Here is a 13,308-nt window from a genome sequence, read left to right on the forward strand (position 1 = left end):
GAAAGAAATTAAAGGTGATACCAACAGATGGAGAGATATACCATGTTCTTGGGTTGGAAATATCAATATTGTGAAAATGACTCTACTACCCAAAGCAATCTACAGATTCAATGCAATCCCTATCCAATTACAAATGGCATTTTTTACAGAACTAGAAAAAAAATCTTAAAATTTGTATGGAGACACCAAAGACCCCGAATATCCAAAGCAGTCTTGAGGGAAAAACAATGGAGCTGGAGGAATCAGACTCCCTGACTTCAGACTATACTATAAAGATACAGTAATCAAGACAATATGGTACTGGCACAAAAACAGAGACATAGATCAATGGAACAAGATAGAAAGCCCAGAGATAAACCCATGCACACAAGGTCACCTAATTGATGACAAAGGAGGCAAAGATATACAAAGGAGAAAATACAGTCTCTTCAATAAGTGGTGCTGGGAAAACTGGAAAGCTACATGTAAAAGAATGAAATTAGAACACTCCCTAACACCATACACAAAAATAAACTCAAAATGGATTCGAGATCTAAATGTAAGACCGGACACTATAAAACTCTTAGAGGAAAACATAGGAAGAACACTCTTTGACATAAATCACAGCAAGATCTTCTTTGATCCACCTCCTAGAGTAATGGAAATAAAAACAAAAATAAACAAATGGGACCTAATGAAACTTCAAAGCTTTTGCACAGCAAAGGAAACCATAAACAAGACGAAAAGACAACCCTCAGAATGGGAGAAAATATTTTCAAACGAAGCAACGGACAAAGGATTAATCTCTAAAATATATAAACAGCTCATGCAGCTCAGTATTAAAGAAACAAACAACCCAAACCAAAAATGGGCCGAAGACCTAAATAAACATTTCTCCAAAGAAGACATATAGATGATCAAGAAGCACATGAAAAGCTGCTCAACATCACTAATTATTAGAGAAATGCAAATCAAAACAACAATGAGATATCACCTCACACCAGTTAGAATGGGCATCATCAGAAAATCTACAAAGAAATGCTGGAGAGGGTGTGGAGAAAAGGAACCCACTTGCACTGTTGGTGGGAATGTAAATTGATACAGCCACTATGGAGAACAGTATGGAGGTTCCTTAAAAAACTAAAAATAGAATTACCATATGATCCAACAATCCCACTACTAGGTATATACCCAGAGAAAACCATAATTCAAAAAGACACATGCACCCCAATGTTCCTTGCAGCACTATTTAAAATAGCCAGGTCATGGAAACAACCTAAATGCCCATCGACAGACAAATGGATAAAGAAGTTGTGTTACATATATACAATGAACTATTACTCAGCCATAAAAAGGAACAAAACTGAGTCATTTGTTGTGATGTGGATGGACCTAGAGACTGTCATACAGAGTGAAGTATGTCAGAAAGAGAAATACAAATATCGTATATTAATGCATGTATGTGGAACCTAGAAAAATGGTAGAGATGAACCAGTTTGCAGGGCAGAAGTTGAGACACAGATGTAGAGAACAAAAGTATGGACACCAAGGGGGGAAAACCACGGTGGGGTGGGGATGGTGGGCGATTGGGCGATTGGGATTGACATGTATACACTGATGTGTATAAAATTGATGAGTAATAAGAACCTGCAATATAAAAGAACAAACAAAGAAACAAAAAAGACAACTAATACTATACTTTCTTTGGCTTATTTGTATGGAAATATGTTAATATAAGTGTTTCAGACATTATATGAAATTTCTAAAAATCTTATATGTTCTGGTATAATGTTATAAGTCATAATTCTAGTTATTACTTTAAAATGTATATGTCAGAAATAACTAAATTTCCTTGTCAATTGCATTATTATGAACTTTCATCAAATCTTTAACCATGGTCATTTTTAAGTCTTTTGTCATTTATAGACAGTTCTGGGTGTATTCTTATGCTTTTGCAAAAATGTTCCTATAAAAGGGTTTCATCTTCAAGGAATTCATGGAAGGGACTCTGACAAGTACAGGTTTCTGGTAACTGACTATACTGCTGAACTGAATGAATAAGCATTTTCAGAACTCTAATGGAAAATGGATAAAAAAAAAAAAAAAAAAAAAAAAAAAAATCCCACAAGGACTCAGAGGCAAAAAATATACAAATCAATTTTCACTGCAAAGTAAAGGGGCTGTTACAGTGGAAGATTACTGGACTGAATGTCAATATTATGACATAGTATGAGTGTGTTACATGTTTGGTAATTGCAATCATTGATTTTGTTGTGGTCATCCATTTATAATGGTTGGTGTCAGTTTATTTATCTCTTGTAAAAATAAAATACATTGTGTGTGTGTGTGACAAAAAAAAATGAAATGTTGCCATCTGCGATAACATGGATGGACTTGGAGGGTATTAGGCTATGTGAAATAAGTTATACAGAGAAAGACAAATACTGTATGCTATCACGTACATGAGGGATCTAAAAAAATAAAACAGACTAGTGAACATAACCAAAAGAAACTGACTCACAGTTATAGAGAAGAAACTAGTGGTTACAGGTGGAGAGAGGGAAGATGGGTGTGGAAAATTAGGGTTAGGGAACAAAAAGGTATCAACTACTATGTATAAAATATGTAAGCTACAAGAATATATTATACAGCATATGGCCAGTATTTTATAATAACTATAAATGGAATATAACCTTAAACAATTGTATCACCATGTTGTATACCTGAAACTTATATAATATTGTGCATCAACTATACCTCAGTGAAAAAAAATGTCATGGAATACAGTGATCTGATTGAAAATTCAAAATATCTCTCATGAAGAAACTCAATAAGCTATAAGAAAACTCAAAAAGGCAGTTCAATGAGCTCAGGAATAAAATTAAGTAACAGAAGGAATAATTTACCAAGCAGATTAAAACTCCAGAAGAGAACCAAACAGTAATTCTAGAACTAAAGACCACAATAAACGAGATGAAGAATGCAATAGAAACCATTGGAAAACAGAGTTGACCATATGGAAGAGAAAATTATTGAGCTTGAAGATAGGAATCTAGAAATGACATAAGTAGAAGAGGAAAGACAAATGAGATCTTAAACAATGAAGAAATTGCATGAGAGCTATCCACCTCTTTTAGGCAGGTCATCATTAGGGTAATGTGTATCCCAGAAGGATAAGAGAAGGAAAGGGAGTAGAGAGTTCATTTGAAGAAGTAATAGCTGAGAACTTTCCAAACCTGGGTAAGGAACTAGATATATATGTCCATGAAGCCAAGAGAACACCTAATTACCTTGGTGAAAAAAGACCTTCTCCAAGAAATATTATATTAAAACTGTCAAAAGTTAATGACAAAGAAAAAATTTCAAAGGCACCCAAGGAAAAATAGATGGTAACCTACAAAGGAACCTACATTAGGCTATCAGCAGATTTCTTAGCAGAAACTCTACAGGCCAGGAGGGAATGGGATGCTATTATAAAAATACTGAAAGATTAAAAACTGTAACCCAATAATACTCTATCCAGTAAAGTTATCATTCAGTTATGAAAGAGAAATGAAGGTTTTCCCCAGAGAACAAAAGCTGTGGAAGTTCATCAGCACTAGACTTGCCTTACAAGAAATGTTAAAAGGAACTCTTCTACCAGAAAGTAAAAGGCAAAGGTATGGAAAATGTTGAATAAGGTGGTAAATAGAATCAGAAAATTACAACTGTATATTAGAATAGATTGTTTAAAACTTAATTATAACATAAAAGTTAAATGGAAAAAGAAGCAAAACTGACTATAGCTACTTCAACTTAGTAACAAACTCACAACTTAAAAAGGTATAATTTGAGACAACAGAAATATAAAAAGGGAAGAGGAAAAGGATGGAACCTGTATAGAAAAATGAAGATAAGATGTTATCAGAAGAAAAAAACTACTTTATTTAAGAGACACTTTGTGTAAACCTTATAGTAACCAAAAACACAAATCTAGAGCAGAGCACGAAACACGAAAGAGGTAACTGAGAAAAACATCATAGAAAACTACCAAACTAAAATAGCAGACAGAAGCACAAAGAAAAAGAAACAATAGAGATATATATCAACCATAAACAAAAGTGTATATGGCATTACTAAGTCCTTGATAGCAATAATCACCCTAAATGAAAATCAGTTGAATTTAGCAATCAAAAGACACAGAGTGGCTGGACAAATTAAAAAACAAGACCCAACTACATGCTGCTTCCAGGAGACTCACCTCAGCTCTAAAGACAAACATAGGCTCAAAATGAAGGAAATGGCAGCCAAAAAAAAAAGCAGTGTAGCCATACCATATCAGACAGACTATGCCAAAAAAAATGTAACAAGAGAAAAGGATGAACATTATAAAATGATAAACGGTACAATTCATCATGAAGATATAAAAATTATTAATATATATGTACCATATTAAGGAGCACCAAAATATATAAAGGAATTATTAACAGAATTAAAGGGGTACATTGACAGCAACATAATAATTGTAGCAGATGTTAACACCCCACTTACATCAATGGACAGATCATCCAGTCAGAAAGTCTTCAAGGAAACAGTGGCCTTGAAGGAAACATTAGACCAGGTAGATCTGATAGATTTGTATTGAACATTCCTTAAAAATACAGCACAATACACATTCTTCTCAAGTGCACATGGAACATTCTCAATGATAGATCATATGCTAGGACACAAAAAAGTCTCAATAAATTTCAGAAGCCTGAAATCATATAAAGCCTCTTTTCTGATCACAGTGGAATATATAATTAGAAGTCAACTATAAGAAATAAGCTGGAAAAAAATCACAAATAGGTGGAGACTGAAAAACATGCTACTAAACAACTCTGGGGTCAATGAAGAAATTAAAGGAAAAATCAAAAAATACCTGAAGACAATGAAAATGAAAACACGACATACCAGTAGAAGGAAGGAAATAATAAAGATCAGAGTGGAAATAAGAGAAATAGAGATTAAACAGACAACAGAAAAGATAAATGAAACTAGGAGCTGGTTCTTTGAAAAGATAAAGAAAATTGACCAACATTTAGCTTAACTCATAAAGAAAAAAAAAGAGAAGGCTCAGCTAACTAAAATCAGAAATAAAAGAAATTACAATGGATACCACAGAAATACAAATGATTATAAGAGAATACTACGAACAGCTATATGGCAATAAATTAGACAACCTAAAAAATGGACCTTCCAAGACTGAATCATGAAGAAATGGAAAATCTGAATAGATGGATCACTAGTAAAGAGACTGAAGCAGTAATCAAAAACCTCCCCCCAAGAAAAAAACATCGAGAACCAGATGCCTTCACAGGTAAATTCTACCAAACATTTAAAATTGATTTAATGCCTACCCTTCTCAAACTCTTCCAAAATATTGAAGAGGAGGGAGTGCTTGCTAACTCATTTTATGAGCTCAATACTACCTGATATCAAAACCAGACAAGGGCAATGCAAAAAAAGAATTGTATAGGTCAGTATTTCTAATGAACATAGATGCAAAAATTGTCAACAAAATATTAACAATGCATATACAGCAATACATTAAAAGGATACAACATGATCAAGTGGGATTTATTCCAGGCATGCAAGGATGGTTCAACATTCACAAATCCGTCAATGTGATATACCACATCAACAAAATGAAGGGTAAAAATCATATGATCATCTCAATAGATGCAGAAAAAGCATTTGACAAGATTCAACACCTATTTATGACAAAAACTCTCAATAAAATGGGTATAAAATAAATGTACCTAAACATAATAAAAGCCATACATAACAAGCCCATAGCTAAAAACATACTCAACAATGAAAAACTGAAAGCTATACCTCTAAGATCAGGAAAAAGACAAGGATGCCCACTCTTGCCAGTCTTATTCAAAATAAGAAGTCCTAGCCAGAAAAATTACAAAAGAAAAAGAAATAAAAGGCATCAAAATTGGAAAAGAAGAAGTAAAACTGTAACTATTTGTGGATGACATAATTTTATAGATAGAAAAACCCTAACAACTCTACCAAAAAACTATTAGAAATAGTAAATGAATAAAGTTGCAGGGTACAAAATCCATATGCAAAATCTGTTGAGTTTCTACACACTAACAACAAACTAGCAGAAAGAGAAATTAAAAATAAAATAATCCCACTTACAGTCACAGCAAAAAGAATACCTAGGAATAAATTTAACCAAGGAGGTGAATGACCAGTACAGTAAAATCTGTTAGATACTGTTGAAAGAAACTGAACAAGACACAAAGAAATGGAAAGATATTCCGTGGTTGTGGCTTAGAAGAATTAACATTGTTAAAATGTCCATATTACGTAAAGCAATCTACTGATTCAATGAAATCCCTATCAAAACCCCGATGACATTTTTCACAGAAATAGAACAAAACATCTTAAAATTTATGTGGATCCTTAAAAAACCCTGAGTAGCAAAATAAATCCTGAGGAAAAAGAACAAAGTGGAGGTATCATCCTCCCTGATTTCAAAGTATACCACAAAGCTGCAGTATCAAAACAGCATAACATTGGCAGTAAAAAGACACACAGACCAATGAAACAGAAATGACAGCAAAGAAATAAACTCATGCATATATGGACAATTAATTTATGATAAAATAGCAAAGAATGTACAATGGAGAAAGGTAGTCTCTTCAATAAATGGTGTTAGGAAAACTGGACAATCCACATACAAAGAAAAATGAAACTAGACCACTATCTCATACCAGGCACAAAAATCAAATCAAAATGGATTAAATCCTTGAATATAAGACCTGAAACCATAAAACCCCCGAGAAGAAAACATAAGCAGTACACTCTTTTTTTTTTTTTCGGTACGTGGGCCTCTCACTGTTGTGGCCTCTCCTGTTGCAGAGCACAGGCTCCGGACGCGCAGGCTCAGCGGCCCTGGCTCACGGGCCCAGCCGCTCCGCGGCATGTGGGATCTTCCCGGACCGGGGCATGAACCCGTGTCCCCTGCATCAGCAGGTAGACACTCAACCACTGCGCCACCAGGGAAGCCCAGCAGTACACTCTTTGATACTGGTCTTAGCAATATCTTTCTATATATTTTCTTCAGGCAAGAAAGACAAAAGCAAAAAACAAACAAATGGGACTACATCAAACTAAAAAGCTTCTGTACAGTAAAGGAAACCATCAGCAAAATGAAAGGACAATGTACCAAATGGGAAAAGTTATTTGCAAATCATATATCTGATATGGGGTTAATATCCAAAATATATAAAGAACTCATACAACTCAACAACAACAAAATAAACAATATGATTAAAAAATGGGCAGAGGATCTGAAGAGACATTTTTCCAAAGAAGACATACAGATGGCCAACAGGCACATGAAAAGATGTTCAACATCACTAATTATTAGGGAAATGCAAATCAAAACCACAACGTATCACCTCATGCTCATCAGAATGGCTAGTATCAAAAAGGCAAGAAACAACAAGTGTTGGAAAGGATGTGGAGAAAAGGGAGTCCTTGTGCACTGCTAATTGGAATGTAACTTGATGCAGCCACTATGGAAAGAAGTATGGAGATGCCTCAAAAAGTTAAGAACAGAAATATCATACTATCCAGCTATTCCACTTCTGGGTATTCATCTGAAGAATGTGAAAATAATCATTTGAAAAGACACAAATTTGTTGCAGCTTTATTTACAATAGCACACAACCCCTATTTATTTACAATAGCCTAGGTATGGAAACAACCCAAGTGCTCACTGATGGATGAATGGATAAAAATGATGTCATATATGTGTACACACACACAAACACACACATACAAAATACACAATGCAATACTACTCAGCCATAAAAAGCCAGAATCTTGCCATTAGTGACAACATGGATGGATATTAAGGGTTTTATGTTAAGTGAAATAAGTCAGATGGAGAAAGACAAATACTGTACGATTTCACCCATATGTGGAATAAAAAGAAAAATGAACAAACAAAACAAAACAAGACAAACACATAGATATAGAGAACAGGGTACTGGGAGAGGGGAAGCACGGATACAGGCCCATTGCAATAGGCTCCAATATAGCTCATCACAGCACTGGTCAGAACCCTAAATTGTTGATGAAACGGGTCAGGGGAAAAGGGCAGGGCTGTCTCCTGAAAGAAGTAGGTAGAGGGGTTGGGCTGGGAAGTCAAGCTCTGCCTGCTGAGAGAGAGAGGAGCAGGTGACCCCCACAAGAGGGTCAGGCTCAAGAAGAAACAACTAAGGCTAATCTGGCATCACCTACTAACAAATTAAACACACACATTCCCTTCAACCTACATATTCCCTTCCTTCAAATCTATTCCATAGACCTTTAAGGAATAAAGTGATTTAACTGACTGCTTCCTGGAACCTGCATGGGAAAAGTGATGTCCAGGCGGTCTCACCTGGGTGAAGATGACACCAAGGGAGATGAGAGAAGCTGTGCCTTGAATGCCCCAATTCACCATTTCTTACTTTTAACTTTTAACTGTAACTTTCAAATCCATTTCTGTACACATTTTAGAACTGTCTTTAAATGCATTAAAGGGACATATCTTCCAAGCTTTTTAAGCAAATTATTTTTTGTTTATCTGAAATTCAAATTTAAAAATACTTTGGGATGGGTATAAACAAAAACACAATATACCAAAACTTATAGGATACAGAGAAAGAACTGCTAAGAAGGAAGTTTATAGCTGTAAATGCATTCATTAATAAAGAAGAAAGATCTCAAGTAAATCACTTTACACCTTATGAAACTAAAAAAGAAGAGCAAATTAAACCCAAAGTCAGCATAAGGAAAGAAATAATAAGGATTAGAACAGAGATAAAATAAATAAAGATTATTAAAAAATAGAGAAAATCAACAAAACTAAAATCGCTTCTTTGAAAAGATCAATAAATTCAACAAAACTTTAAGCTAAACTGATTAAAAACAATGAGAGTGCTCACTTTAGCAGCACATATAATATAATTGGAATGATACAGGGATTAGCATGGCACGTGTGAAAGAATAACATGCAAATTTGTGAATTGTTCCATATTTTTTCTATGAGTGTAGAGCTTTAGTTTTCTCACCATAACAATAGCAACAGCAAAATGGTAATTGTATGAGGTAGAGGATGTGCTAACTGATCTTATTGTGATAAGCATTTCACAATATTTACATGTATCAGATCACCACATTGTACACCTTAAACTTACACCATGTTATATGTCAATTATATCTCAATAAAGTGGGAGAAAATGCCCCCAAAACCCCTAAATGTCATAGAAATTTATCATTTAATATGTATTATCCAGTTTACGTACAGGATGCTTTGGATATTAAAGGAAAGTATTTTGGCCTCAAAAAATAAAAGAAAAAAGATAAAAGTCTCAAATTACTAAAATCATAAATTAAATTAGGGATGTTACTACTGAACTTACAGAAATAAAGAAAAATGAGAGAATATCCTAAACAATTGCATGCCAACAAATTAGACAGATGAAATGGACAAATTTCTAGAAACACACAAACTACCAAAAATGACTCAAGGTGGAATAAAACCTTTGAACAGGCCTATAACAAGTAAAGACACTGATTCAGTAATCAAAAAATTCCCAACAAAGAAAAATCCAGGACCAGATGGCTTCACTGGTGAATTCTACTAAACATTTAAAGAATTAACAACAATCCTTCTCAAACTATTCCAAATATTGAAGAGAACGGAACACTCCCAGCTCATTCTATGAGGTCACCGTTACCCTGATACCAAAGCCAGACCAGGACATCACAAAAAAACAAAACTGTAGATTAATATGCTTTATGAATATAGATGCAAAAATCCTCAACAATATAGTAGCCAACTGAATGCAGCAGCATATTAAGAGGATTATACACCATGGCCAAGTGGGATTTACCCTAGGAAAGCATGGGTGGTTCAACATCTGAAAATCAATCAATGTTATACACCATATTAATAAAATTAAGGAGAGGGAGTTCCCTGGTGGCCTAGTGGTTAGGATTCTGGGCTTTCACTACTGTGGCCCGGATTCAACCTCAGGGAACTGAGATCCTGCAAGCTGTGTGGCATGGCCAAACAAAAAGGAAACAAAAAAATAAATAAAAAATAAATAAAATTAAGGAGAAAATAACACACAGTCATCTGCATCTCAACATGATTCAGAAAAAAACATTTGATATAATCTAACACCCTTTCATCACAAAAGCACTCAACAAACTAGGAACAGACAGGAATGTCCTAAATGTGATAAAGGTCACTTGTAAAACAAAACAAAACAAAACTATAACATACTCAATGGAGAAACACCAAAAGGTTTCCCCCTAAGATCAAGAACAGTACAAGGATGCCTGCTTTCACTACTTCTATTCAACACTGTAAGTTCTAAACAGGGCATTAGGCAAGAAAATAAAAGGCATCCAAATTGGAAAGGAATAAGTAAAACAATCTCTATTCAGAAATGACATGATCTTACATATATAAAATCCTAATGAATATACAAAATAAATCGTTAGACTTAATAAATGCATTCAGTTCTGTCTTGTACTCATTGAGTTGTGGTCAGTGAGCATGGCACCCTATACTTTACACTTTTGGGGGAAAGTAGAGCAAACAATACCAGCACATTCTCTTCTCTGTTTTTCCTTCTCTTTGTTGGGGAAAAGGATGGGAAAGAAGAGGAATATACAAGGAAAGACTCAAAGGAATGAAACAACCTACATCTTGACAGGTTGTATTACTACAAATCAACTATTGTTTCTTGTTTATTTCCCTCAGCAAGTAACAACAACCAAAGGGAGTGTGGTCTTGTTTTCAGAGGCAGCAAGGAATGGGTGATCTGGGGAGAGAGTATCCTACTCCATAGACAGGCTTATGGAGATGATGTCAGCTATAAAAGGAGAGGCAAAGCAGCTGAGGCCCTGGGCTTGCTGTAAAAAAGGATGGGACAGCTTAGGAACTTACTGAATGTTGTAGGGCACAGTACTAGGATTGAGTACCCCATATACAGTGAAGCCTTTATAGAGAGGGTTCCTGAAGTCTGGTTTCCTCTGAACCAAGAAAGGCCACACGGAATGGGTTTTCTCATAGATTCTGTCAGAAAAAAAAAAACAAGCCAAAAAATTAAAAGCAGCAAGCAAGTAAAATCAAGTCCTGTTGAACTTGATAATCATCCAAATTTTATTAACAATTAACCTAATTTAAGACAGAGGGATAGGATACGATAGAAGCAAAGTGAAAATAAGTGGTAATGAACACTGATGGAGTAACAAATAATCTGGGCTTCAACTTACCTATTTTAAAATGAATTAGAGGTTAGAAAGAGTTCCACATTGAAGAGCAACAGATGCTGAGTATAGTCTCTGCCATGGAGTAGCTATGTAATCTGAGGAATGTCCCTAGCTCTTTCTGGGCCTATTTCCTCATTTGTAAAATATGACCTTTAAGGTCTCTTCTAAATCTCAGATTCTATGAACTAAGGACCTTTCCAGCTTTAAAAAATCTAGAATTGTTTTTAAAAATCTGGTAAGTTAACAGAAAGACTAGAGGGTGAATTTCTGGCTTTTCTATATTTTATTTTATTTCAAGCCAGCTTCTCCTCCTCTCAGAAGGTATAAGACAGTGAAAGAGAATTAGCAATTTATATTAGCAAATAGTTGTGAGTTATCTAGGTGAGCAGCACATACTGTGATATTTATATTGCAAGACTGACTCTTCTTATACCTTAGTTGAGTCCTTGGGGAGCTACTTAGTTAACATAGCAAAAAACATGGGATCCATTGTCCCAATGAGAACTGCTGCGTAACCATGCATGGGAAGTTCATTTACTCACACAGTGTCAAAGAAAGCTCAAGGAGGACAACAAAGAGAAGCGGTATGGGTTGTAGGACCTAAACATTGTAGTCTTGTAACTTTTAGAATCCTCAGACCATTTCAATGAGGTCAAAGGACTTGTATATCCATCTTTCTCATTTGTTTTTGGTTGAAAAAAGAAAAAAAATCTTGCAGAGGTAAGGTAACTAGTATTTGTTGAGTATGTACTATGTGTGAAACACTGTTCCAGACTCTACCTAAAATACCTCATTAAATTTTCATAATAAAACCCTGTGAGATATTTTATCCCCAAAATAATAATGAGAAAGTGAGACAAAAAATAATTTGAAAAAAGTCCCATAGCTAGTAGGTGACAGAGCCAAAATTTGAACCCAAGTCTCTCTGATTCTAGAGTCCATGCCTTCTCTTTTATGGATGAATGATATTTCTTTTTATTTTATGCAATCACTATTTTAACATGTTAAAATTTTCAACTTTTGTACTTTTACATGGAGATTCAGATTTGCGTGGGGAATGGGTCTAGGATATATTAGCCTCATTTTAAGAGGGCGGAAAAAAGAATATGGAAAAGATCTTAGATTTTAATGCTAGAAAAGCAGGTCAGAGACAGAATGAATGTGTCTGAAAGCATCTGCGAAGAGGGTAAGAAAGGTCTAGTTGCAAAATGAAATAGAAATGTGCATAGAAGCTACCAAGTAAGCACAAATGTTAAAGCAGCAAGATCCATCTCTGTGTTGACAAGAAAAAAGAATTAGAGATGTCATCCGATTCATCCAGGACACATCATAGAGGGGCCTGAGAACTTGAGCTAGCTGCCACTCAACCAACAGCTATGAAACAAGAGTGGGTTGTGTGACAGCTACCTCCCTCTCTATTTCTTTTTCTCTGACTCTAAAACAAGGAGAATACTATTCACAGAAACTCTATCTTGTCAACTTCAAAAATTATTTATGTTTTATATATTGCGAGGATGTTAGAGTTTTAAGTCTGGTGCAAATTCAACTGCCTATAGTAGCTGGGAAGATAACATTAGAAGTGCGCTGAGAATAAACTATAGAGAGTGGTGAGAACTGTGGCAAATGAGAGTGAGTTTGCTTCATTCAAGTGGAGCAGCTGTTATTCAGCTCTAGCTGATTACTGCCATTAGAAAATGCAGGTCCGGGCTTCCCCAGTGGCACAGTGGTTGAGAGTCCGCCTGCCGATGCAGGGGACACGGGTTCGTGCCCCGATCCGGGAAGATCCCACATGCCACGGAGCGGCTGGGCCCGTGAGCCAGGGCCACTGAGCCTGCACGTCCGGAGCCTGTGCTCCGCAACGGGAGAGGCCACAACAGTGAGAGGCCCACGTACCGCAAAAAAAAAAAAAAAAAAAATGCAGGTCCAGTACTGCCAGAGCTCCTGACTTTGCAGAATATCTTGGCACAACACCTTTTTGATTTTGGAAAAAATCCTAAAATAACTGGATTT

The 13,308-nt window shown here is 35.4% G+C and overlaps 1 protein-coding gene and 1 non-coding gene across 2 annotated transcripts in view; one reads left to right on the forward strand and one right to left on the reverse strand.

Moving 5' to 3' along the window:
- MTMR8 (myotubularin related protein 8) overlaps window positions 1-13,308 on the reverse strand; it is a 217,267-nt gene that overhangs the window by 107,950 nt on the left and 96,009 nt on the right. The window contains exon 12 of the mRNA XM_028482651.1: window positions 10,973-11,101. Coding sequence (XP_028338452.1) covers window positions 10,973-11,101 — 129 coding nt within the window. The remainder of the gene's footprint in view (window positions 1-10,972; window positions 11,102-13,308) is intronic.
- On the forward strand, window positions 8,950-9,053 carry LOC112062575 (U6 spliceosomal RNA). The gene has a single exon (XR_002890799.1). It is a non-coding gene; the product is annotated as a U6 spliceosomal RNA (small nuclear RNA).

Source organism: Physeter macrocephalus, chromosome 21 (assembly GCF_002837175.3).
Source record: "Physeter macrocephalus isolate SW-GA chromosome 21, ASM283717v5, whole genome shotgun sequence".
In the NCBI taxonomy this organism is placed as follows: Eukaryota; Metazoa; Chordata; class Mammalia; order Artiodactyla; family Physeteridae; genus Physeter; species Physeter macrocephalus.